The sequence below is a fragment of the Heteronotia binoei genome, chromosome 14 (genome assembly GCF_032191835.1).
Source record: "Heteronotia binoei isolate CCM8104 ecotype False Entrance Well chromosome 14, APGP_CSIRO_Hbin_v1, whole genome shotgun sequence".
Classification (NCBI taxonomy): domain Eukaryota; kingdom Metazoa; phylum Chordata; class Lepidosauria; order Squamata; family Gekkonidae; genus Heteronotia; species Heteronotia binoei.
This window is the reverse complement of record NC_083236.1, coordinates 14,696,992-14,719,571: the sequence shown is the minus strand read 5'-3', so window position 1 is coordinate 14,719,571 and position 22,580 is coordinate 14,696,992. Positions and strand designations below refer to the sequence as shown.

At 40.3% G+C, this 22,580-nt stretch overlaps 1 protein-coding gene across 10 annotated transcripts in view; it reads right to left on the bottom strand.

Annotated features, from left to right (window-relative positions):
• Positions 1-22,580, bottom strand: part of ANKHD1 (ankyrin repeat and KH domain containing 1) — a 143,660-nt gene that overhangs the window by 105,138 nt on the left and 15,942 nt on the right. For all 10 annotated transcript variants that reach the window (XM_060253966.1, XM_060253959.1, XM_060253960.1 and 7 more), the window contains exons 2-3: positions 18,396-18,549; positions 1,406-1,562 (exon numbers count right to left, since the gene is read on the bottom strand). In XM_060253966.1, the coding sequence (XP_060109949.1) occupies positions 1,406-1,562; positions 18,396-18,549 (311 nt within the window). The remainder of the gene's footprint in view (positions 1-1,405; positions 1,563-18,395; positions 18,550-22,580) is intronic.

Sequence of the window (22,580 nt, the reverse complement as noted above, 5' to 3'; positions counted from 1 at the left end):
CCCAACGCTTTTCCATAGACGCCAAGAAAAAATCCACATAGCAGTAACTCTGAGGGGAAAAAACAGGGCCCTGAAGGGCAAAGTCCAACAATTTTTTTAAACAACATTAACTATCTAAACAACTAATTAACTACACTAAAAAAACAACAAACAGGCCATATACAATGAGAAGAAATAATCCAAAGATTACTTTACCAACCGGGGACACGAAAGGAGATCCTCTCAGTGCAGCGGTCAGAAAGGAACTGGCAGGATCCTCGCGCTGGCGGCAGCGAGCATGCGTACTGGGATGCTTGCGCATGCCCGCTGGTGCAGAGCGTGAAAAAAATCCCGGGCTTTTTAGGTACCAATTTGGGGATTGGCGCAGGCGCTCTATCCCATGAGTGTGAAGCACAGAGACCACAAAGAAGATAGGCAGAAGTCTTAAATACACTGGTCAATCTGGCATGACCCGATCTGGTCTACCAGAATGTCATAGCATATGAAAACTGTATTTCTTCGCACTCTTTGTTAAGCAAGTTACTAAAAACCACTACACAGCAATACCAGCACTAACAATGCTTTTCTTTGTTATTCAAGTGATTATTTGAAGTGGAAGTCTACAACCAAATAACCGTATGATTAGTTCAAATTCACTTGTGAAACTTAACCCCTGTCATTGTACCCCACTGCCTCCATGTCCCAGGACCCTTTAGTCTGCCACAGATTAGCTTTTCCTGGCATGCTGTACAGTGGCAGGAAATGCTTCACTGCTTAAGTGTGTCCTCCACCTGCTCCTTTCCTTCTGGTTCCCCCTTCTCAGCACACTGCTTGTTCTCTATACTCCCCTTCAGCCACCATGGCTTGTAATTTGTCTCCATTGCTGGATTGCTTCTGACTCAGACTGCCTGTCCCTAAAATCTACAGGGTTCTATTCTTGCTGAGCTTTCTTTTCCCTCAGTTATGCGCAAATACTGCTTCTGAAAACTTACCCAAATAGTAGGAAAGTTCATGAAGCACCTTTGTCAAGCTAAGCCTCCACTTTTGGTAACACAGCTACATAATACAATATAGAAACTGTACAGTGCTGACTTTCATTGTACCTATCAGAAGGCAGTGTGCGCCCTATGAAGAAATTTCACATTCATATATTCATAAATTGCCAATGCCTGCTCTAGCCCAAACCTCTACCACTAAAAGCTTCATTAAAGTTTCATTCAGTGGCTAGCATGTCCATAAGTGGGTAGCTGTTTATACTTCTGCTTGTGCTTTGGAAATTCAAACTCAGATCTGCTGTTGCTGCTTTATGAACTACTGAATTCAGAACACCAGTTGCAAACCGCACCCAAAACAATTAGCCTTGATGTCCAGCTTTTCATGTAGATATAGCCACTGGAAAATATATAAAAGTAAACTCAATACATACTTGTCCACTTGTCCCGCATTGTGATTGTTCTCTGCTCTCATCCGCGTCAACGCAGCAGCAGCTTCATCCAATGCACAGCTGACAGAAGAAGTCAATCTTCGGAGCACTTCAGGATCTGCGAAGGCTTTACCATCGGCAGTGGACAATTTACCAATTCCTTCAGTGTATGTTGAGGTTAGTATGAAAACCACACAAAAAATGCAGAGATAATGTTTTAGAATTCAGCCACATGCATTATTAGTTAAAGTAGTCAGTTGCAAACATGCCAGGAAATTAGACGCTCCTTTATCTCCACAAGTTTTATCATTACACTGAAAATGCAAAGGTAGCTTCAAGACATTTCTATTACATGCCCTTAATTCCAACTCTTCTATTTTATTTGTTTTTGTAAACATCATCCCAAAGTAAAAAAAAATAAAATAAAAAATACAGTAAGAATGAAAAAAGCTAAGCAGCATGAACACTGAGGTTTCAATTCTGTTTCAGTTAATGTAAAGATGGCACCAATTTACAGACAAATTTGAAAAAAAAACAAACAAATTGGAATCAGATGCCAATCCAGGTGCAAAAGACAATTCATTGTTGACATGCTGCCTAAATTATGCTGTTTCCCACCAGCTCAATATACTCAGAGGCAAGTTCTAGATACTTTTATCATGCATTAAAATACCACACTAAAAGCCTTGACCTGGATAACAGCCCTGGCTAGTATTTGGATGGGTGACCTCCAAAGAATACCAGGGACATGATGAAGAGACAGGCAATGGCAAACGACCTCTGAAATGTCTCTTGCCTTAAAAATAAGTCTAGCTAGCCACCTAGTGGTGCATAATTCTAAAAGAGGTAGAACTTGTACCTGCCAGACCATCTTAAGATCTTCTGGCAATACTACACACACTGCCCATAAGATAATTATCATTAATCACCATGCTACTGTAAAGTACTATGTTACTTAATACAGCTTGATGTTTACCCCAACTTTTTTTGTTTTTTGTAGGTGGGCTTACTGTTTGATCATTTCAATAACAGCTATGTGCCACTTAATATTCCCTCTAAGCTGAGTTAGTGTGAGCTAGCTCACAACTTTTTAGCCTCCAGCTCACACATTTTTGTCTTAGCTCAGGAAAAATGGCCCATTGAATGCCAGTAGCTCACTAAGCAGAATTTTTGCTCACAAGCTTAGAGGGAGTACTGGTACCATTCTAATTTTTCTATAAGGAGAGCTGTATAAAAATTTTCTAGCTAGTGACTTGTATCCAAGGAGCTGCCAGTAGGAGGTCTGCTTGCAGTATCTTGAATCCTGGAAATTTGAGTCATGAAGTGAATGGCTACCCAGGCTGTTGTATGGAGAAGGGGAAAGGCCTAAAACTACCTCTGCCTCTCTATTCCATTCAGATGGCGCTGATTGGGGGGAAGTAACTTCATTCCCTTTCCTCTCCGCCTGAAAATTTCCTGGACCTATACAGCTATTTACTCTTGCAGACCCTTAAACTCCAGTAATTATCTTTCCAGAGTCAAAGGGCATTCAAGAGGGGAGAGGAATTAAACCACTGGCAGTTGGCAGATACAAGCCAGTATATGTACATTTTCTTTCTATAATCTTTGGCTTTTTAAAATAGGCAACTCAAGCATATTTGTATATACACTGAAATCAAAGCACAAGCAAAACAAGATGTAAAACCACTTTTTATGCTATAGCTATTAAAAATCCAACCATAAATAAGCCAGCAAGTAGCAGATGTTTTTACGATCTTAAAAGCTGCATCTAGTTACATACGAGACCATGATGCAACATGTTTAGCAGCCCTAAAACATCTCTTGGATGCTTACAGCTTGTGTTCAAGATTTCTTATCCCTCAGTTCACACATGCACTGTGTAACATACATAGTTTATTCTAGCAGACCCTGTCCAGAGCCAGGAGAAGTGTAGAAATCTTGCAACTCATGCTGACTTGGAAGGTATCTGAAGGAAGCAAGTTGCCTTTCCAACACTCAGTATCAAGGATGTTCCCCCAGCTTTCAGCTGGCAGTTTACTTCCAGAGTTGCACTGTGCCTTTGGAGGTGCTCCAAGCACCTCCAAAGCCCAGCATGGTGTCACAGGCATGACCTCATTTCTCCTTTTTAAAGGCAGGGGAGGGGGAAGACCAAGAATGACAACAAATTTTAGCCATCTATCCAAACCAGCTCAAATTTGTGGATCTCTGCTCATTTGTAGTACGGTATATATGCTGACTTTCACTCTGTCCTTCAGTGTGAAAAAATATTCCGAGGCATTTACCAAGCTCAGATATACTTCACCTCTTTGAAATAGCAGAGTTCATACATGCACAAAAATATAGCAACTGAGAACTCCCTTGTCTGGAATAGAGATATGAAAGCCCACGGGAGCATAACCAGAATTTTTTTCCACAACCCTCCCCCTCACTGTACAATGTACCCCCTTTCAAAGTGGAGGACTCAACTCATCCCAATTTTTCCAACAAGAAAATAGGAACTGTCTGAGTGAAGCTTAACTTGTTCAAAATATGGAATATGACAAATATTTAACAATCTACAGCATACTGTAGAGAACGCTATTTTCAAAGGCATCTTTCTTTAAATGTGACTATTTTGTCTACAGTTAATATGCTGTAATGCACATAATGAGAATACACTACTGAAGAGCGTAATGAGATAAAGTCTATATCCAAATACATTGCTAGTACGGTTCAGAGTGCATGGCACTGTTTCCATTCAATAACAGTCCCACTGCCACACAATTTACATTATCCATCAAGGCACAGAAACTTTAGGGGTATCCAGATGATCTCTACCTTTGATCCATTTCAGTCTTATTTTAAGGCCTGTTTCGGGACAGAAGCAGCTTTGGTTGTTCTGGTGGGCAACCTCTATTGTGCAGCAAGACAAAGGTAATCCTTTTGTGTTAGTCCTCTTCAGCAACTGCCTTAACACAGAACAATACTTCTATAATGTTTTGCATTGTAAATATTGTGTGTGTGTTTTATTTCTTTGAATTAATGTGGGGTTTTATATGTATGTTTGCTGTAGTTTACAAATGCAGACTTCTAAGGTAAGAAGGGGTGAGTGAATTGTGTAATGGCTGGATGGTAGCTGAATAGGGAGGAGCAGAGTTAACTGCTCCTGAGTGGATAAAAATCAATGTGTGTTTTTTTAAAAAAATAAATAAAAACAAAAACAAATTATTTAAAATAAAATGCTTTTTGAGGAAAAATCTATATAAAGGTAATTTTCTATTTAAGATACATTATATAGTCCAAAGGTATTCATCATGAAATAAGGATTAGTTTTTAATTATGTAGCATGACACTGTATATTCATGCAATGTTTAAATTTTTTGGTAAATGAATTCCATTAATCCAGAGGTGGCCAACGGTAGCTCTCCAGATGTTTTTTGCCTACAACTCCCATCAGCCCCAGCTAGCATGGCCAATGGCTGGGGCTGATGGGAGTTGTAGGCAAAAAACATCTGGAGAGCTACTGATGGTCACCCCTGCATTAATCCATTCACAATGTCATACTTTCTCAGAGGCTTCTGCAAGATTATTTTGGGCAGTTTTTCTATCTGGAAGATATTATCACTGATGCTTGGTTTTGCAGTTCTCAAAAATGATTTTGTGTCTGCAGAGATAACATGCCTCTTCTTCACAGCAAAAATATTATAAAATAAACATACAGAGTTAAGTAATCTCAGACTCCTTGGTCCTCTGCAAATTTATGCACACCAAATCAACCCATTATTTCTTAAGTGTTAAGTTTCAAGAAGTTTTATGAATATAGGATTTTTTGGATGGAATGATAAGAGCTAAGTGTGAGAAGGGAGGGGCAATAAGTACAAATGAAAGTAAAACTTTCTGAAGCAGAATGCTTCAAGTATCTTGAGATCTTTATCAATGTGTCCTCATGGAAGTGCAAGCAAATACAAGAATGCATATGCTACGTAATGCTATTGTTTTAGTTAAACAAAACAATTTAAATAGTTAATGTTAATGATTTTTTTTATCCTTCTAATAAAATACAGCAGAAAAGTTTTCCAAATATGAATGACTAACCTATTAAAACTGGAGACAATTATGAAATTATTGCAAGGCAAACTATCCATATAACTAAAACTAACCTGAAAAGTTATTATACTAAAATGAAACCTTCATCTGGGTTGTAAATATTAAGGCTAGCTAGGGTTGCTAAGTCAGTGTTGGAAAATACCTGGAAACTTTGGGAGTGGAACCAAGAGAGGGTGGGGTTTGGGGAGCAGCCTCAGCATGGTACAATGCCATAGAGTCCACCCTTCAAAGCAGCCATTTTCCACAGGAGAGCTGATCTCTGCCAGCTGGAGATCAGTTGTAAAAGCTGGAGCTCTCCAGGCCCCATCTGGAGGCTGGCAACCCTAAGGCCAGCAAGAATTAGCCTTTATTTAGAAAACCATGATTTAAATAGAGTATTACTGACTAGTGATTTAAATCAAATCCACCCTGGTTTGTTCAGATGGTTTGTAAATGAAAGGAAAGAAGAGAGGAAAAAATTAGAGTGTGGTGCTGTGGAAAATATTAGCATAAGTGACAAATGGTAAAAATAAGCCCTTCTGACTAGCTCTATTTAGGGAACTTTAAGAAATAAAGACCTATACCTATGCTGCAAATAAAAAGCTAGTAGTATAAAAGAAACCATTAAGCTTTTATACTTCTTAATAAACTATATTTCTCTTTGTGTAAAAACAGCTATTTTATTTAGAATAAAGGATCCTCTTTTACCACAACCACCCCCAAGTGCTGATCATTCTGCCATCCAACAACATATAACTAATCCATCCTGTTATTTCAGTTAAACTAAGAGGTCTGGAGCAAGACCCTTCAGCAAAAATAATCAGGGAATGCTAAAGTTAAGAAGGCAGCACAATACAGGCCATTCCAAAGCATTACAGGTGCTATATTCAAGGCGTTTTTCAGAAAGGGACAGTCATGGGACTCCATAACAACTCAACGCAGAAGTAGGCTTTCAGCTCTTTAAATCAGGGGTGTCAAACATGCGACCCAGGGGCCAAATCAGGTCCTTGAGCAACTGGCTGTCATTTGCTTCCTTCTCCCTATCTCTTGCTTCCTTCTACATAACAGCTTGCTTTGTCAGGCTTGCTCAATCACACAGGAGCTACAGAGCAAAACCTCTGTTTCTCCATTGGCTCAGCCTCCTCCCTTGGGGAGGAAGCGGGGGGAAGGCAGAGCTTGTTTTTCCAGGCTCTCTCAATCACAAAGCAGAGCTACTGAGCCAAGTCTCTCTTCCTTCTATTGGCTGAGGCTCCTTCCCCTCCTAGTCCAGTGGGGAAGGAATGAAAGAGCCAGAGCTTCCTTTGCTCAGTTCCCCGGATCCCATGGGAGAGATGCAAAGAAAGCACCTTTAAGACCAATGAGTGCTAAGGTTTTAAGCATGTTTTTAAGTTTTTTTTTAAAATTAATTGTGCTTGTCTGTGTCATTTATAAAGTTTATATCAGGGGTGGCCAACAGTAGCTCTCCAGATGTTTTTTGCCTACAACTCCCTTCAGCCCCAGCCAGCATGGTCAATGGCTGGGGGTGATGGAAGTTGTAGGCAAAAAACATCTGGAGAGCTACCATTGGCCATCCCTGGTTTATATCATCTTAAATAGGTATACACATGGCCCAACCTGACATGGCCTGGTCCAACAAGTCCTCATTTATATCAGATTCGTCCCCCATAACAAATGAGTTCAACCTCTGCTTTAAATGCTTGTTCTCTAGGGTCCCCAACCTCCTGCTGGGGGTGGGTTTTCCCCCGATCTTAGGCTCTCCAACCCACCAGCACAGGTTTTGTTGGTGGGGGAGCCCTACCTTCAAAGAGCTCCAACAGTGCCCAACATGATTATGTCGCCCAGAAGTAACGTAATCACATTGGGCACATCGTACAGGGACAATCTAGCATTTTGGCACCATAGAGTTCTATACCAAGATGTTAGAGTGTCCTTGAATGATGTGCCTGGTATGATTATGTCACTTCCAGGTGATGTAATTGCATTGCACGAGGGAACTCCCCTGCCGGCAGCCAGGTAAGACCTGGCAACCCTATTGTTTCCCCTTACAGCCCTCTCTCTAGTGCAGGGGTGTTGAACTCATTTGTTACAAGGGCTGGATCAGACATTGTGGGGCCATGTATGTCATAAAATGTAATGCCAGGTAGTAGAGATATAAACTTTATAAAGGATACAGACAAACACAATTAATTTTTTTTTACTTAAAATACAAACATGCTTTAAACTACTGCAATGTTTTGTTTAAAATGGAAAAGTGGGGGGAATATTGGGATTTGGCAATGCAATTTTTAAAATAAAACATCAAGAAAAACCACAAGGATCATAACAGAAACTAAAAATATAAAATGCTCTGAGCCTAGGAAAACATGAAATGTTTGGCACTGCAAGCTTCCACCCCACCCCAGCGGAAAATTAATTTTGAATTAAAGGGGTGACTCTGCATTAGTTTCAGTTCTTTGAAATGGATGGATAGAATTTCAGAATCATCCACTAGGGACCAGATCTAAGGGGTGCTACAGGGTTCAGTATTACACCCATTTATATTTGACTGGCCACCAAATGTGGTTGAATGAAGTGTCAGGCTTCGATGTCATCAATGTGCTACTGATAAGATACACTATGTTATGTCCTACTACACTAGCACTGAAGCAACTACAATGGGTTGATTGTTTCCAAACTCTGATTAGGGTGCTGGTTCTTACCTTTAAAACCCTGTATAAGTTTACCTGAAGGACCTCTCCCTATACACCAGTTACATTAAACTGACAAACTGAATGCCACTTCCTCCCCTCCAAACTCTTCAGGAGGGTACCAACCCCCTCTGGACAAGCCTACACCTTCTTGGCTGTAGTACCACTGCTGTGGAATGGCTTATGAAGGGAAGGAAAAAAGGATGCCCTCCATTGTTGACCTTTAGAAAAGTTTATTTTGTGGGGCTTTTCAATGAATTTGGGTAGGTGGGGGAAAAACTAGAGTTTGTGAAGTACACTAGTAAGGAACTGGATAGCTAGGGCTGATCAGGAAATGTAAACAGACTAGGTTTTTAATTATTATTATGCTTTATCATTGGATGTTCTTCAGTGTGCTGCCTTGAGCTTTTCATAAAAAAGGCAAGAAATAACTATATCGGGTGGGCAAACTTGTTTTAATGCAAGAGCAACATAGAATAAATGTTTGAGAGCCGTGAGATATAAATGTCAGATGTTTGAGAGTCACAAGGAAGGAGGGAAGGAGGGGAAAGGTGGAAAGAAAGCAACTTAAATGCATTATCCAAGCCGCTGGCTGGCTTGGCAAAGTAATTTAAAGTGAGAAATGCCTTCTCCAAGCTGGTCAATAGGGCAGTGGGGGCTTTGAGAGCCACATAACATGTGTGAAAGAGCCACATGTGGCTCCCAAGTTGCAGTTTGGCCACCCCTGAACTATATAAATCAGCTTTCCCCAATGTGGCAATCCCCAACATCTTTCTGGGCGCTGTGGAGCCTTTGCCCAACAAGGCTTCAGATAGAATTTGTGGTGGAATGGGTATGGAAAAGCAGGTTGAAGCTGAGTCTACCAATGATGGAGGTTCTGTGGCTGGGGCGGAAGCAGTTGGACTACGATTGGAGTGCAGGCTCCTGGCTCTTGACAGGGCACCATTGATGCCGGCACCATCTGTCAAGAGTCTGGGTGCGATTCTGGATTCCTCCCTTTCAATGGGCCATTGTTGTTGTTGAATGGGCCATGCATACTGCCAAACTGGCATTTTTTCATCTTTGCCAAGCTCAGCAACTGGATCATGCAGCAGTGTGAGTCCTGATGGAAACACTGTGGATGGCACATATACCAGTGCTGCATCAGCTACACTAGCTCCCAGTGGATACTGAGTCAAGTTCAAGGTTTTGGTTCTGACTTTTAAGGCCTTGAGCAATCTGAGACCAGCATATCTGTGGGACCATCTCCTCTGGTATGTACCTGGAAGAGTGCTACACACTGACAGCAATTGCTGGTGATCCCTGGCCCTAGGGAGGTCCGGCTGTCCTCAATGAGGACCTTTTGGGGGGGGGCCTGGCCCCAATCTGGTAGAACCCTCTGCCAAATTATATCTGGGATCTTATACACTTCCACAGGGCCTGTAAAGGAGAGATGCTCCACCAGGCTTTTGGTTGAGGGCAGCAATGGTTTATCTTCGGCTGGCATCTTTTCCTCTTTTTTTGCACACATCCCCCCCAGACGCTTTGGAAGTTCTCCCCACCCACACTATATGGTAGTCCAAAATGCGCACAAAATAACTCATATTTTTCTGAAAAGTTTTAGTGTTAATATGTTGTGTTGTTTTAGGCTATATGTTGTTTTTATGATATATTTTGTACATCACTCAGCCAAACATGCTAGGATGAGGTGATCAAATAATAACAACAGTAGTAACAATAACAGTAATTCCATTATGTAATGTCTGTTTTCTTATGTATTTACCTAGACACGTTATCATAACACTGGGTATTTCTGATGCATTTTCCCAATAAAATTTAAAATCAGTTTTAATGAAATGAAAACAGCAACAACCTTTAAAAGTCAGTTTTAAAAAATGTTCATGCTAAGTAGGAGCAGGCCAGTACTTCTTACTTGGGAAACGCCTGCAGTTACAGCACGTGGAAGCTGTGCTACTCAGTTGTCACTCAGCCCTGCTGGGGGCGGGGGGTGCAAAGAAACCCTCAGCCCTGTCTTGACTCACACAATGAAGTGTGCCAACACCTACTTGGTAACATTGTACTTGACAATATTTAACAATATTTAAAATCAAACATGTTTTCAAAATCAGATTTTTGATGTTTTAAAAGATTCACAAAACTTTTCATTTAAAAATTCATAAAAAATAACTGGTTTAAATTAAAATCTGAATTTGAATTAACTGAATGAAAACAATCTTGAAATTTAGGAAGAGGAGAAAAGCAAGTTGGTAAGACAATTTCTGGGGGGACTCCTGTTAAAAGGGGGGAAAGCTGAGCTCTCTACGAGCTCTCTCAACCACAGTTCGGCAGTTCCTCTTAGATAGAGGTATTATAAAAGCGAAGGTAAACTTTACATTAACAAACAAACTGAATGATACAAGAATTCACTCAACATAGATTGATAGTTGAGACAAATTTACTTTTGATAGCTAAATGCCTAACTGTCAAAATTAAATGCTACAAATGCAAACAAATTTCCTTCATTCCAGAGCAATTTCCCAGAATTTTCTTACTTTATGGCAATGCCACAAGTAACATCATGTTTATCTCTTTAGATATTATGTTTCTAAAATTTTATCTGAAACATAAACATGATTAGGTTTTTAAAGGGCACACTGCTACAATTTTGCCACAATAGCAGCACTTCATGTGCCACACAGATACCATGCACTTTAGTTCAGTTTATTCAACGAGCAGGAATTACTGCAGCAAGAAGTTTAACCACAGCCACACAACTGCTTGCAATGAAATAGTCCGAAAATTATTTAATCCCTAACAAATTCTGGTTGAGTACAGTTTGATAAAGAGTTGTGAAGTTTCCAGAGAAGGAAATTTAAATTCATTGGGAGACTTAAGTATACAGATTAATCATACAAAGATTAAGGTAAGAAATACGTTAATCTGGAGGGAAGGTTAGGACACATTGGTGGATTAATGTTAAGTCTTCAATTATGTAAATATTTTAATTAGCTTATTGAATTGTGAATCTGACCAGGGAAGCAGTTTAATCTGTTGCAGCAAAGAGAAAAAAAAGAGACTGGCAGCACCATAAAGATTAACGGCTGGATCCAAAGTACTGTCAGCCAAGCTCTGCTAACTAAAGAAATTATCCTGCCTCTGCCCAACAGCACACTAAATTTCCCAAAAACTCTGCTTCCAAAAATGGGGGGGGGGGGCCTCCATCCCTTCTTCACTGGCAAAAATGCCTTCAGCCAGGTCTTTAGAGGTATCTAATGATTTTGCCCTAGCCAGATATGTGAAGACCTGGAGGAACAGCAAAAAAAATCCAGAAACAAACTTCCTATGCTAACCCAAAGGGATCTTTCCAATGGGAAACTGCTGGCAGCACTTAAAAGACTCCTATGAAACATTTTCTCTTTTAGAATTAGTGAAATGTCTGTGTAGCATTGCAGATAAACACACCATTTTAAAATATACGTTTTAACTATATGTTTGTTATTTAAATGAGAATAGTTCTAGTGACAATTAATATGCAATTAACTCATTCAAAATTCAGTGTTATGAAGTTTTACTTGATATTCAGTTCTTCTAGTAGTCATATGGTGAATGTATAAGCTCACTTCTGTTCAAACACATTTCATTTGGTTTACTATACAATCTGTTTTCTAATTTTCCCCTACTTCTTAGCAAAACGTAAGATACATGCACTAAAACAGCACATAGTGCAGCAGCATGCAGCATACTCTCAAATTGTGTCTATTTACAATTTTGCTTTTAAATTACATAAATATGCCAAATGCAGTTTTATAAATGGATCATTTAAGTTATTTAAGTATTAAAATATGTCTAGGTTTGACAGGAAAATAAGTATTGCATATATGTCAGTCAATGCTTCCTCTAAGCTGAGTGAGAGCTAGCTCACAGTTTTTTAGCTCCCAGCTCACACATTTTTGTCTTAGCTCAAGAAATGGCACCAGAGCAAACTAACCTATGCAGTAGCTCACAATTTTTATGTCAGTAGTTCATGAAGTAGAATTTTTGCTCTCAACTCTACAGCTTAGAGGAAGCATTGATGTCAGTTTTTCCAAAGGTTTCTGGATCCCCCCCAAGCGGGGGGGGGGGGGCAGTTCTTCCCCATGGCTTATAGTCCACTCCAAAAGCACATGCTATTAAAAAAAAATCTGTTCATTTTTAAGGTGGTATGTGCCTTTTTTGTGAATCTGAATTGATTCTGAGTGATTAGTTGGTCAACCTAGCTTGAAGTGGTTCCTAAATCTCAGAGACAAAGGTGACAGGCCTTAAAACTTCTATTTGCTTTTTAATGAATACCTCTGCTACCTAACCAGTAGGTTAAAATTTCTGCAATACTCTAACCTGTAATATCGTCTAATTTTGAAGTCACGCTCAATTTTTCTGTTCTTTATGCTATTCCCTACCCAAATGTGACTTTGATGTATTGTAGCCATCTTAGTGCAGGGCTCAACAAATTCTAGGCACCAGGTTGCTATGAAGCCTACAAATTTCATTATTGCACTTAGTATGTTCAGCAGTGATTCTGGTACAGCATCTCCTGGAAATTCTCAATAGAAGTACAAAGCTGAATGATGACTTTGCATCAGAAAATTTTGCTCTATGACATAAAAATAAATGTGCATGAAGTTCCTGTCATTGCTTGTTTACAGATTTACTTAACACCATTTACTGGTGAGAAATGAATTAATTTCTTAACCAGCTGCTATACTCTCGCCAATATTTAATTAAAGAGATATTTTTAAAGCAATAACGGAATTATGAGAATTGGGTCAGGGTTAGAGGTTAGCTTCTTGTTGAGGCAGTGACAATGGCTACTCTGTGTGTGTGTACGTGAATAACACACACACAAACACACACATATATATATATATACACACACACACACAATATAAATAATTGCTCCCCCCCCCCCCGGGCAGGTCATGACCCGAAGATGATAAAGGCCATAGTGAGGCCAAAAGAACTGCAGCTGTCCTTAACCATAGGCCTGGTGGAACAGCTCTGTGTTGCATGCCCTGCATAACTGAGCTAAGTCCCACAGGGCGCAGATGTCACTAGGTAGAGAGTTCCACCAGGCCAACGCTGAAAAGGCCCTGGCTCTAGTTGAGGATAGCCAGATATCTCTTGGGCCAGGGACCACCAGTGGATTTTGATCTCCCAAGCTTAAGGCTCTTCTGGGGAAATACTGGGAGAGACAATCCTGGAGACTGGCTCCAGACCGTTAAGGGATTTAATGGTAATTCATGTACTACAACACTTTAGTCATAACTCTAATAACTTTACAATTAGTGAAGAAGTTAGGATTAGGTTTTGTGGTAGCAATAGAAAATATGATCATTAAAATATGAAGCCCTCTAGGCTGAAAAATGAGTCTGGCTCCTAAAGAAAATTTGTCAAGCCTATACAAGACAAAATTTCAGTAAAATTCTATAAATCCGAATAGAATGGCAGTTGACATTCAACATTGATGTTCAAAATTTGCTAGATTTATGAACAAATCTGTTTATAACTACTTCTGTCAAGAGAGAAGCCATCTGAGAGGAATGTTGCAGCTAAGCTTTCATTTCATTGTTCTCTGCAGGTGTCAGCCACTCCCCTCATTCTCACCTCAGAAATAGGGGTATGCATTTGGCTATATCCAAGTCAAAAAACAAAAAAATAGCTAGTATTCTTTCAACTGGATATTTTTCTGGCTATCCAAAATGGCTGAGCCCCCAAAATCCTGAAAATTTTTGAGATTTTTCAGGACTTCCAGATAGCCCCAGTTAGAGTGTTTGAAGCAGGAGTGTCAAACATGAGGCCCAGCGGCCAAATCAGGCCCCCAGAGGGCACCAATCAGGCCCCCGAGTAACTGGCTGTCATCTGCTTCCTTCTCCCACTCTCTTGCTTCCTACTCCATCACAGCTAACTTTGCAAGGCTCGCACAATCACACAGGAGCTACAGAGCAAAACCCCTATTTTCTCCATTGGCTGAGGCTCCTTCCTTGGGGAGGAAGGGGGAGGGGTGGAGAGCTTGCTTTGCCAGGCTCTCTCAATTGCACAGAACTACTGAGCCAAGTCCTTCTACTGGCTGAGGCTCCTCCTCCTCATCCCCTGGGGAAGGAAGGAAAGAGCCAAAGCTTCCTTTGCCCAGTTCCCTGGATCCCATGGGAGAAATACAAAGAAAGAACCTTTGAGACCAATAAGTGCTACTGTTAAAAGCATGTTTTATTTTAAGGTTTGTTTTAAATAAATAATCTTTAATTGTGTTTTTCTGTGTCCTTTATAAAGTTTATAAAGCTACTGTATCTTAAATAGGTACACACATGGCCCAGCCCAACATGGTCTCATTTATGTCAGATCTGGCACTCATAACAAATGGGTTTGACACCCCTGGTTTAAAGAGTGTGCAATCCTTGTAAACACATTCCAGTTAAACTTGCCACTGGGAGGTGTTTAAAGGGACTGGGATCCCTTTAAATGCCTTTCCCCCCTCCACTGAAACTAATGTTCCCTTAGAGGGACACTGTGTTCCCTCTAAACTGAGTTAGCGTGAGCTAGCTCACAGATTTTAAACCTCCAGCTCTCACATTTTTGTCTTAGCTCAGGAAGGATGACTCCAGAGCACACTAATTTATGCAGTAGCTCGCAGCTTTAATGCCAGTAGCTCACAAAGTAGAATTTTTGCTCACAAGACTTTTCAGCTTAGAGAGAATATTGCCCACAACCCAAAAGTACAATTTTTTTATTTATTTATTTTTTTTGCATTCCTCTACTCAGAAAGAACCATGGATACATTCCTGTGATTGGTTGGGAAAATTGGAAGATTATATCCAGCAGTTTTCTATAAAGTATAGCTTTTGATGGAAAAAGGGAATCCTACCCTTTATCCTTTTCCACACTACCTCTGCTCTGCTGCCAGAAGATTTGTATTATGCTCTGGTCTCTATGCTTAAACTATAAACACCATCACTGTTACTGTAAGACCTAAAATACATGTCAGCTAGATAGCTTTATTGTTTTGTGTGTTAACACTGCCACAGACATATATACTCTGTTTGAAATACTTTTCTTGAATTTCTTCAATAAGGCCTACTTTTGCTTCACGTGTGAGTTGCTCAAAGAGCGACTGAGATCAAATTTATGAGCAACTTGATAAAGTTACTGCACCAAGACAAGCCTGGAGAGCATACTACACACACAATACAAATATACATGTAGACTTTAGACTCCACATGGTTCATTCTTGACAAGATCTGAGGCAAATCTGTTCAAGAATAAGTTTGAGAAACAATGATATCCTTTACTTTCTAGTGTTGATGCAACAACTGAAAGTTAAGAAAAGTTTCCATACACTGCATACTTGTTGAACCCTTTGCTCTTATTTCCTAAGTGTTCCAACATTTGCTTTCTCCAATTACCAACATCAATTCATTATCTTGATGTTGCCATCAACCACGAGTTACTTCATGTCTTCCTGCTTATGCTCTATCACACTACCATTTTACAAGCCTTTACCACACTTTCAGGATAAATTCAATTCAGGTGGGTAGCTGTGTATGTCTGAAGCAGCAGAACAAAGTTTGAGCCCAGTGGCACCTTTAAGACCAACAAAGTTTTATTCAAGGTATAAGCTTCCATGTGAATGCACACTTCTTTTTTAAAATTAAATGTACTCAAAAATTAAAACAGTGGTACAACAACACCAACAAAACAGCAAAGGAGCCTAAATTAAATATAACAGGTATAAAGTTTCTCTGTTCAGCTTGGCACTCCAGACTTTGGGAACAATATGTTTTAGCCAAACTAACTTTTAATTTTAATTCCTTGCATTTGACAGCAACAGGGACCACGTTTAAAAGAACCTGGTCTCCTTTTAAATTATTTGGCTAAGAACAGAGAAATTGCAAACTTCTTCAAATACAATGAAATGGAAATTACCAGTCCATACATATAGTTGAGGGTGAGCAGTAAATTAGCATACAGCATAATGAGGACCAAACAGGAATGACAAGCTTAGTTTGTATGGTTACAACTGTGTAAAAACAGACAATCCACCCATAGACACTACCTTATTCCTGAAACCTACTGACCGACAAACATACCTACATGCCTCCAGCTACCATCCTAAACACACCAAACGACCCATCGTATATAGCCAGGCTCTACACTACAATCACATCTGCTCCAATTCTACAGACAGAGATTCTCACCTGACGGATCCACAACAAACCTTATTGGAACTAAAGTATCCACCTGATAAAGTCAAGAACAGATTAACAAAGCCAGAATAGTACCCAGAGAAAACCTGTTGCAAGACAGGCTGAAAAGAGTAAATAACTGAACACTACTAGTGGTCACATACAAACAGTTCAATACACCAGCAGCAGCTGACAACCTCTACTGGATAATGACAGTTCTCTTTCACAAATACTGGGAACAAATCTTTTATTGCACACAAACAACCTCCCAATCTCATAACAACTCCTCACCCACAATAATACAGCATCTAATTTGAACATGGACACTGGTACCAGATCTTGCAATAAAACCAGATGCCAACGTTGCTGCCACATACACCCAGACAACACAATCACTAGGCCTAACAATATCAACTACATAATCACAGGCTTATTCACATGCATAACTTCTAACATTATATATGCCATTAAATGCCTTGGTTCTCTACTTAGGGTAAACAGGCCAAACCTTATGCCAAAGGGTAAATGGACACAAAGCTAACATCAGGAATCACAAAAGCTAGAAACCTGTATGGGAACCCACAAACTTCCAGGACATACAATGGGTGACCTCAGAGTAGCTTTTTTTTATAGCAAAGGAACTTCAGGAACAGACTAGAAAGGGGATTGCAAAACTGCAATAATGGAATCCCCAGGACTTAACAAGGATATTGGTTTCTCATCTCACTACATATGCTAACCTCATCTGGCCCTTATATCTGTATTCTCAATCCCCCAGAAAGGCCTCTTTATTATTATATTTTTGGTATTATTTTGTATTTGTGTGTGTGAGTGTGTGTCTGTACCTGGAAGTCATGTTGACCTCTGGTGACTGACCCCTACTTGGCATGGAGGATACTCAGAAGTGGCTGAAAGCCTGCCTGTCATCTCAACTTGAATTTCAAGGAGATCTTCCATCCAAGTACTAACCAGAGTCAACCTTGCTTTGCTTATGAAATCAGGCTTGCCTAGGCTATCTAGATCAGGGCTGTTTTATTTTTATTTCTTACACAGGATAGATAGGTTGTAATAGTAGGTTGTAACGTAACATAATGGAGAGAATGTAATGTAATTTGGAATGGTAGACTGGAATGTATTTCTCTGGTCTGAGCACAGGGAAGATAACTCTACACAGCCAGTTGTCCCGCTTCGAAGCAGCAGCAGCTGTAAAGTAACCTCCATGATTGAGAGACGACAGATGGCGCATAATAGCAGGGTCTCGTAAATTATTCTCAGGTTTCCACAATTAAGGATACACCTGCCCATTAATCTCTAATTTTGACATATTTATTTCCTTCACTATGTCTTCCCCAGAATTAAACCCAAACAAATGGCAACCATATAAACTAAGCTTGTTATTCCTGTTTGTCTTCATTATGCTGTATGCTAATTTACCGATCACCCTCTACGCATATATATGGACCGGTAATTTCCATTTCACTGGGTATGAAGAAGTGTGCATGTACACAGAAGCTACTTTGAATAAAACTTTGTTGGCCTTAAAGGACTCAAAGAACAAATTGAAGTTCACCTTTAAGAAATGTGTTTCATGGTAAATTGTTCAGTTTCAAGTTATCTGAAGAGTAGTATTCTGATGCCCCAACTCACTTCCAACATGGTTTAAATTCAGAATTTCTGCTACTGTTTCTTCTATTAGAGAAGCAATTTTCTTCTTCTGGAGGTCCCTTAAAAAGTTTTTCTCTGTTCCAGACACCTGACAGTTGCATGCAACCCTTCAAAAGGGCCAGAACTTTCCTACCTTTCCACTCTTGCTGCACCCTAAATAACACTGGTTCATGTTCAGGGGACCTGAGAAGCAGTGCAAGACACACAGTATCTACAGTGGGAAGGGAAATCAGCAAAAATTCTCCTGATGGATACAGTCCAACTGTTGTATCCTTGGATACAATCCCACTGTTCCAGTTTTTAGCTTCAGGTTCCTATGTGATCGTACAATGTACTCATTCTCCCCTCAAAAGATAACACATAATTAAAAAAGAAAAAGACTACCTGCTGCTTCCAGCAAGGCTTCTAGTCTTGCTTGAGTTTCTGGATCCACTGTTCGAAGGTCCGCTCCTTCAGCAGCACTTGACAAAAATATCTCTGATGTTGTTTTGAGCACCGGGTTATCCAGATCTTCTTGGTCCAAAATAAATGACTCAACCTATACAGGAAATATAAGTTGTTATTCCCAATGAATTTTAATAATTTAAAACAGAGTAAAATTGGATGTGTTGTGCTAAGGCTACATATTTGATAGCTGTTTTATGCATCTGATTTCCAGGATAAACATTAAAGCTTTAAATTTCAGATCCTAGTTGAATACAATTACAGTCAAATTTAATAGCAAAAACTATTCTATACCAGTACTGCAGACAGAATGCAGATTACCTACAACCTTGCTGAATTTGCTGGCCCTTCTTGGATAAGCAGGCCCCATGAACCCTTCCCAGTGACAGCATACAGGCTATTACTGTGAGCACAAATGGTCTAGCTCCCAACTACATCTCATAGTCCAGGCTGAAGTAACGAGACATTGAATTATTTTAAATTATAAACATTACATGTTTGGCCATTCTGTGTTTGAGCACTCTTTAAGAGATTAATTTCACAGCTGAAGTTCCAACACTCTAGATATTAAATCTGTTTTAGCATTCTGGAAGGCCTTTAGCAGCTAACACAATTAAAGCAAGCAAATATTTCAGAATAAGTAAAGGTCAAAGGCTACCACTTTGAGACGGGACATATCAGAAATGAGTTTGGAGAGTAGACTTTCTCTGCTTTCACTGCTGCTTTAGAGAAGGGGAAGATAGTAGGGAGAAAGAAAACAGGCCTCTGCCTTCAGAGATACCTTTGAAGAATGCTTTTGGAGAACTACTACTACTTTGGAGAAGACAGTTCAAAAATATCTTCCCCTTGTAGAAAGGTTTCAGTCAAACGAATGGCAACAATGGTTTCTAAAACTGCACTGGGGAAAGGCAGTGGGAGAGCATTTGCTCTGCATGCAGAAGGCCCCAGCTTCAATCCCAGGCATTTCCAGTTAAAAGGACCAGACAGTAAAGGTAAAGGTAGTCCCCTGTGCAAGCACCAGTCATTTCCAACTCTGGGGTGATGTTCCATCACAACATTTTCATTGCAGACTTTTATGGGGTGGTTTGCCATTGCCTTCCCCAGTCATCACCAGACAGTAGGTGATAAGAACCTAAAACCCATGCAGAGTGGACAATACTGACTTTGACAGATCTATGGTGTGATTCAGTATAAGGCAACTTCATGTGTTCATTGGAAAGGGAAGAGTTTTGAACTAAGAATGGTGAGGATGTTTAACTGATGGCACTTGAAAAGTTTTTTTAGACACCATGAGAGATCTGAAATGGCATTTTTAACCAAACATTTAGAGAACAGACATCTTCTACAGTAAGAGGTGCCTGCATTTATTGTTTGGCTGCATACAGACTTTTATTTACACATTCTAGAATTTCCCTTGAGGCTAAGACCAAAGCATTTTACCAGAATTCACCTCTTAGCTTATTTCAGATGGAAAGAGTAGTATGTTTCTCACAATGTATTTATAAATGACCTGTGCCTTTCAATAGGATTACCTTTTCCCTGCTAAAAGATGAAGGAAGCTGCTCAAAGGGAGATTCCACAGGGCCAGGCCCTAGGACACCTGAGTACAGATTGAGGGGAAGGCACAATACATTTTGTACTTGTAAGGCTGCAAAGCAAACACCCCTGTTCTTGGCCAAGTAGTATCAGGCTATCACAGAAATAATTCTTAATAGAAAATATCATTCAAAACTGGCTTTCGAATAGCAATCTGCTAGCATCCTACAGAAAGGAAGGACTGCTTCAGATATACCTATTCTCCTAACACTGAAGATCAGAGCAAGCAATTCCAAAGGAAAAAACTATCTTTGAGTATTCAAAAGTGGCAAGTTGATGACCATAAATGTAATTCTGAATGTTTTGCCTTGAATAGCGATTTGAAAATAAAAAGCTTAACTGTGTAATCATTACCGTTTTCTGTATAAGAACTGTGAAAAGGACACACACTGTTAAATTGAATGGAAGTCCTGTTGGCAGGAAAGAAGGCCTTCCTCTATTCAACGGGAACTATTTGTCTGATTTGTTTTGGAAGAACCTGTTATCTTGTCATGCCAATAATAAAGCTTCTTTTAATCAAATTAGTTTCCAAAGCAGGAGTTCCAAACCAAGTCTTCGTCTACTCCTTGCAGCACATTCTACAGACAAACGTTATCTCCCTCTACATGAAATCCTTCACAGGCACAATGGATGGATTTCACTGTCACATACAGCATATGGCCACCAATGCTGGGTTTAAGAGGCAACTTTACAGGGTTGCTAATATGTGAGTCTAATGAGTATTTATTCTTCCAAGTAATATATGATATAAATTTCTTTAAGTCATTTGGGAGGGTGTGACTGCATATGTGCTGCTTGTTATATAAACTTCTTTCTCACAGCATCACCATATATGTACGTACTTACACATCTCCTTTTTCACCATAAACTGTAATGAGGATTTTGCTGTAAAAAGATTTTTTTCAATGCAGGTGGGGGGAAAGGAAGTCTTGGTGATACTTAATGACACTCCAGCTTCATGGTCCAACAACAGATTTTCCCTCTCATCACTACAGAAAATGGGACTTCTACTCCCACCCCTAAAGATGGTGGCGGGACAATACGATGTCACTTTGGAACATACCTGATGTGCAACTGCCCTATTCCAATGATAGTTTGAGACACTGCAAGAGAAATTTTTGCTAGGGATAGGAAGAGATGGCAATTACAGCTCTGGAACAGAACTCAATCAGGAAAAATGGACCACAGGGTCGCAACAGGGAAAAATACCACTTTAAACCACTATATACAGATTATGAATTGATGGTCATCAAAGCCCTTATTGCCCAATTGTACACACTAAATCCAGGTTTCTGAAATACCTTACATGCCACTAATACATTCAGAAAGCAATCCTAAACAGATCTACTCAGAATTCTTCTCCAGATTACTCAATGGGACTTACTTCCAGGAAAATGTCTTTAGGACTGCACTGTCAATTGCCTGTGAGGATGGGACTTGTACAGATTCTTATTTCCTAGCAGCCCATGAAAGCAGATCACCCAAAAGGCATTTCAGACTCTACGACCAATTTTGCACTAGACTTTTAATCCTGGTTTAGCCCTGTCCCCAAGCTGACATTCTACACTAAAAATAATAGAATCAGAGTCATAGAGTTGGCTTCTTTGATCCTAGTGTAGAATGTCAGGCTTGCTGGCACCCTAGGCTGGGAGAGTGAGGGCCACCCCTCCCTCCTGGGCAATTTAAATTGTGCAGGAGGGCACCCAGGAACAGCCACTGCCCTTCCCATGCCTGGGAAAGGTCCCGCCAACCAGCTGGTCACAGAATCTTTAAATCATGCAGGACGGGCAGCAGTTCCTCTTGCGGCTCTTCCCATGCAATCTGAATTGCCGGCAGGGGCAAGCGCGGTCTTCAAGCACCTCTGCCATGATTTGAAGGCTGTCCCATTTCGAGATTTAAAATGCATGGGAAGAGCAACAGGAGCAGCTGCTGCCCTTCTCCCCTGATTTAAAGACCCAGCCAACCAGCTGGTTGGCAGGCTCTTTAAATGGAGGGGGAGGCCGTCCTGGATGATTCTGCCAACACTACCCATGATTGGGAGAGTGCCCAGGAGCAGGCACCGGCCTCCTGGGCAATTTAAAGGCCCTGCCAATCAGCTGATCAGTGGGACCTTTCCCAGGCATGGGAAGGGCAGTGGCCGCTCCTGGGTGCCCTCCTGCATGATTTAAATCACCTAGGAGGGAGAGGGCAGCCTCCACCTTCCCAGAGAGTGTCCAATTTGGTGCTCCCCAGAGCCAATCCCTAGGTGACCACAGCCCCTGGAGTTATCTACCTCAACTAGACTGCTAAAATATCAGAATACACAGATGAGTGGCTTTAGAACTTTTCCCCCTTAGGGCATTCACCTGTACAATAGTAAACAATGTCTTAGAAGTAGAGCCACTTACATTTTTTCTCTCTGCACACAGAAAAATCACATGCAGTGGAAAAACAATTGTAGAAAACTATATTCTGCCAATGGGGTAGTTTTTTCTATAGCCTATTTACTGGGATAGGAAAAAATTAGCCCATGAGTTTTTCATAAATGCT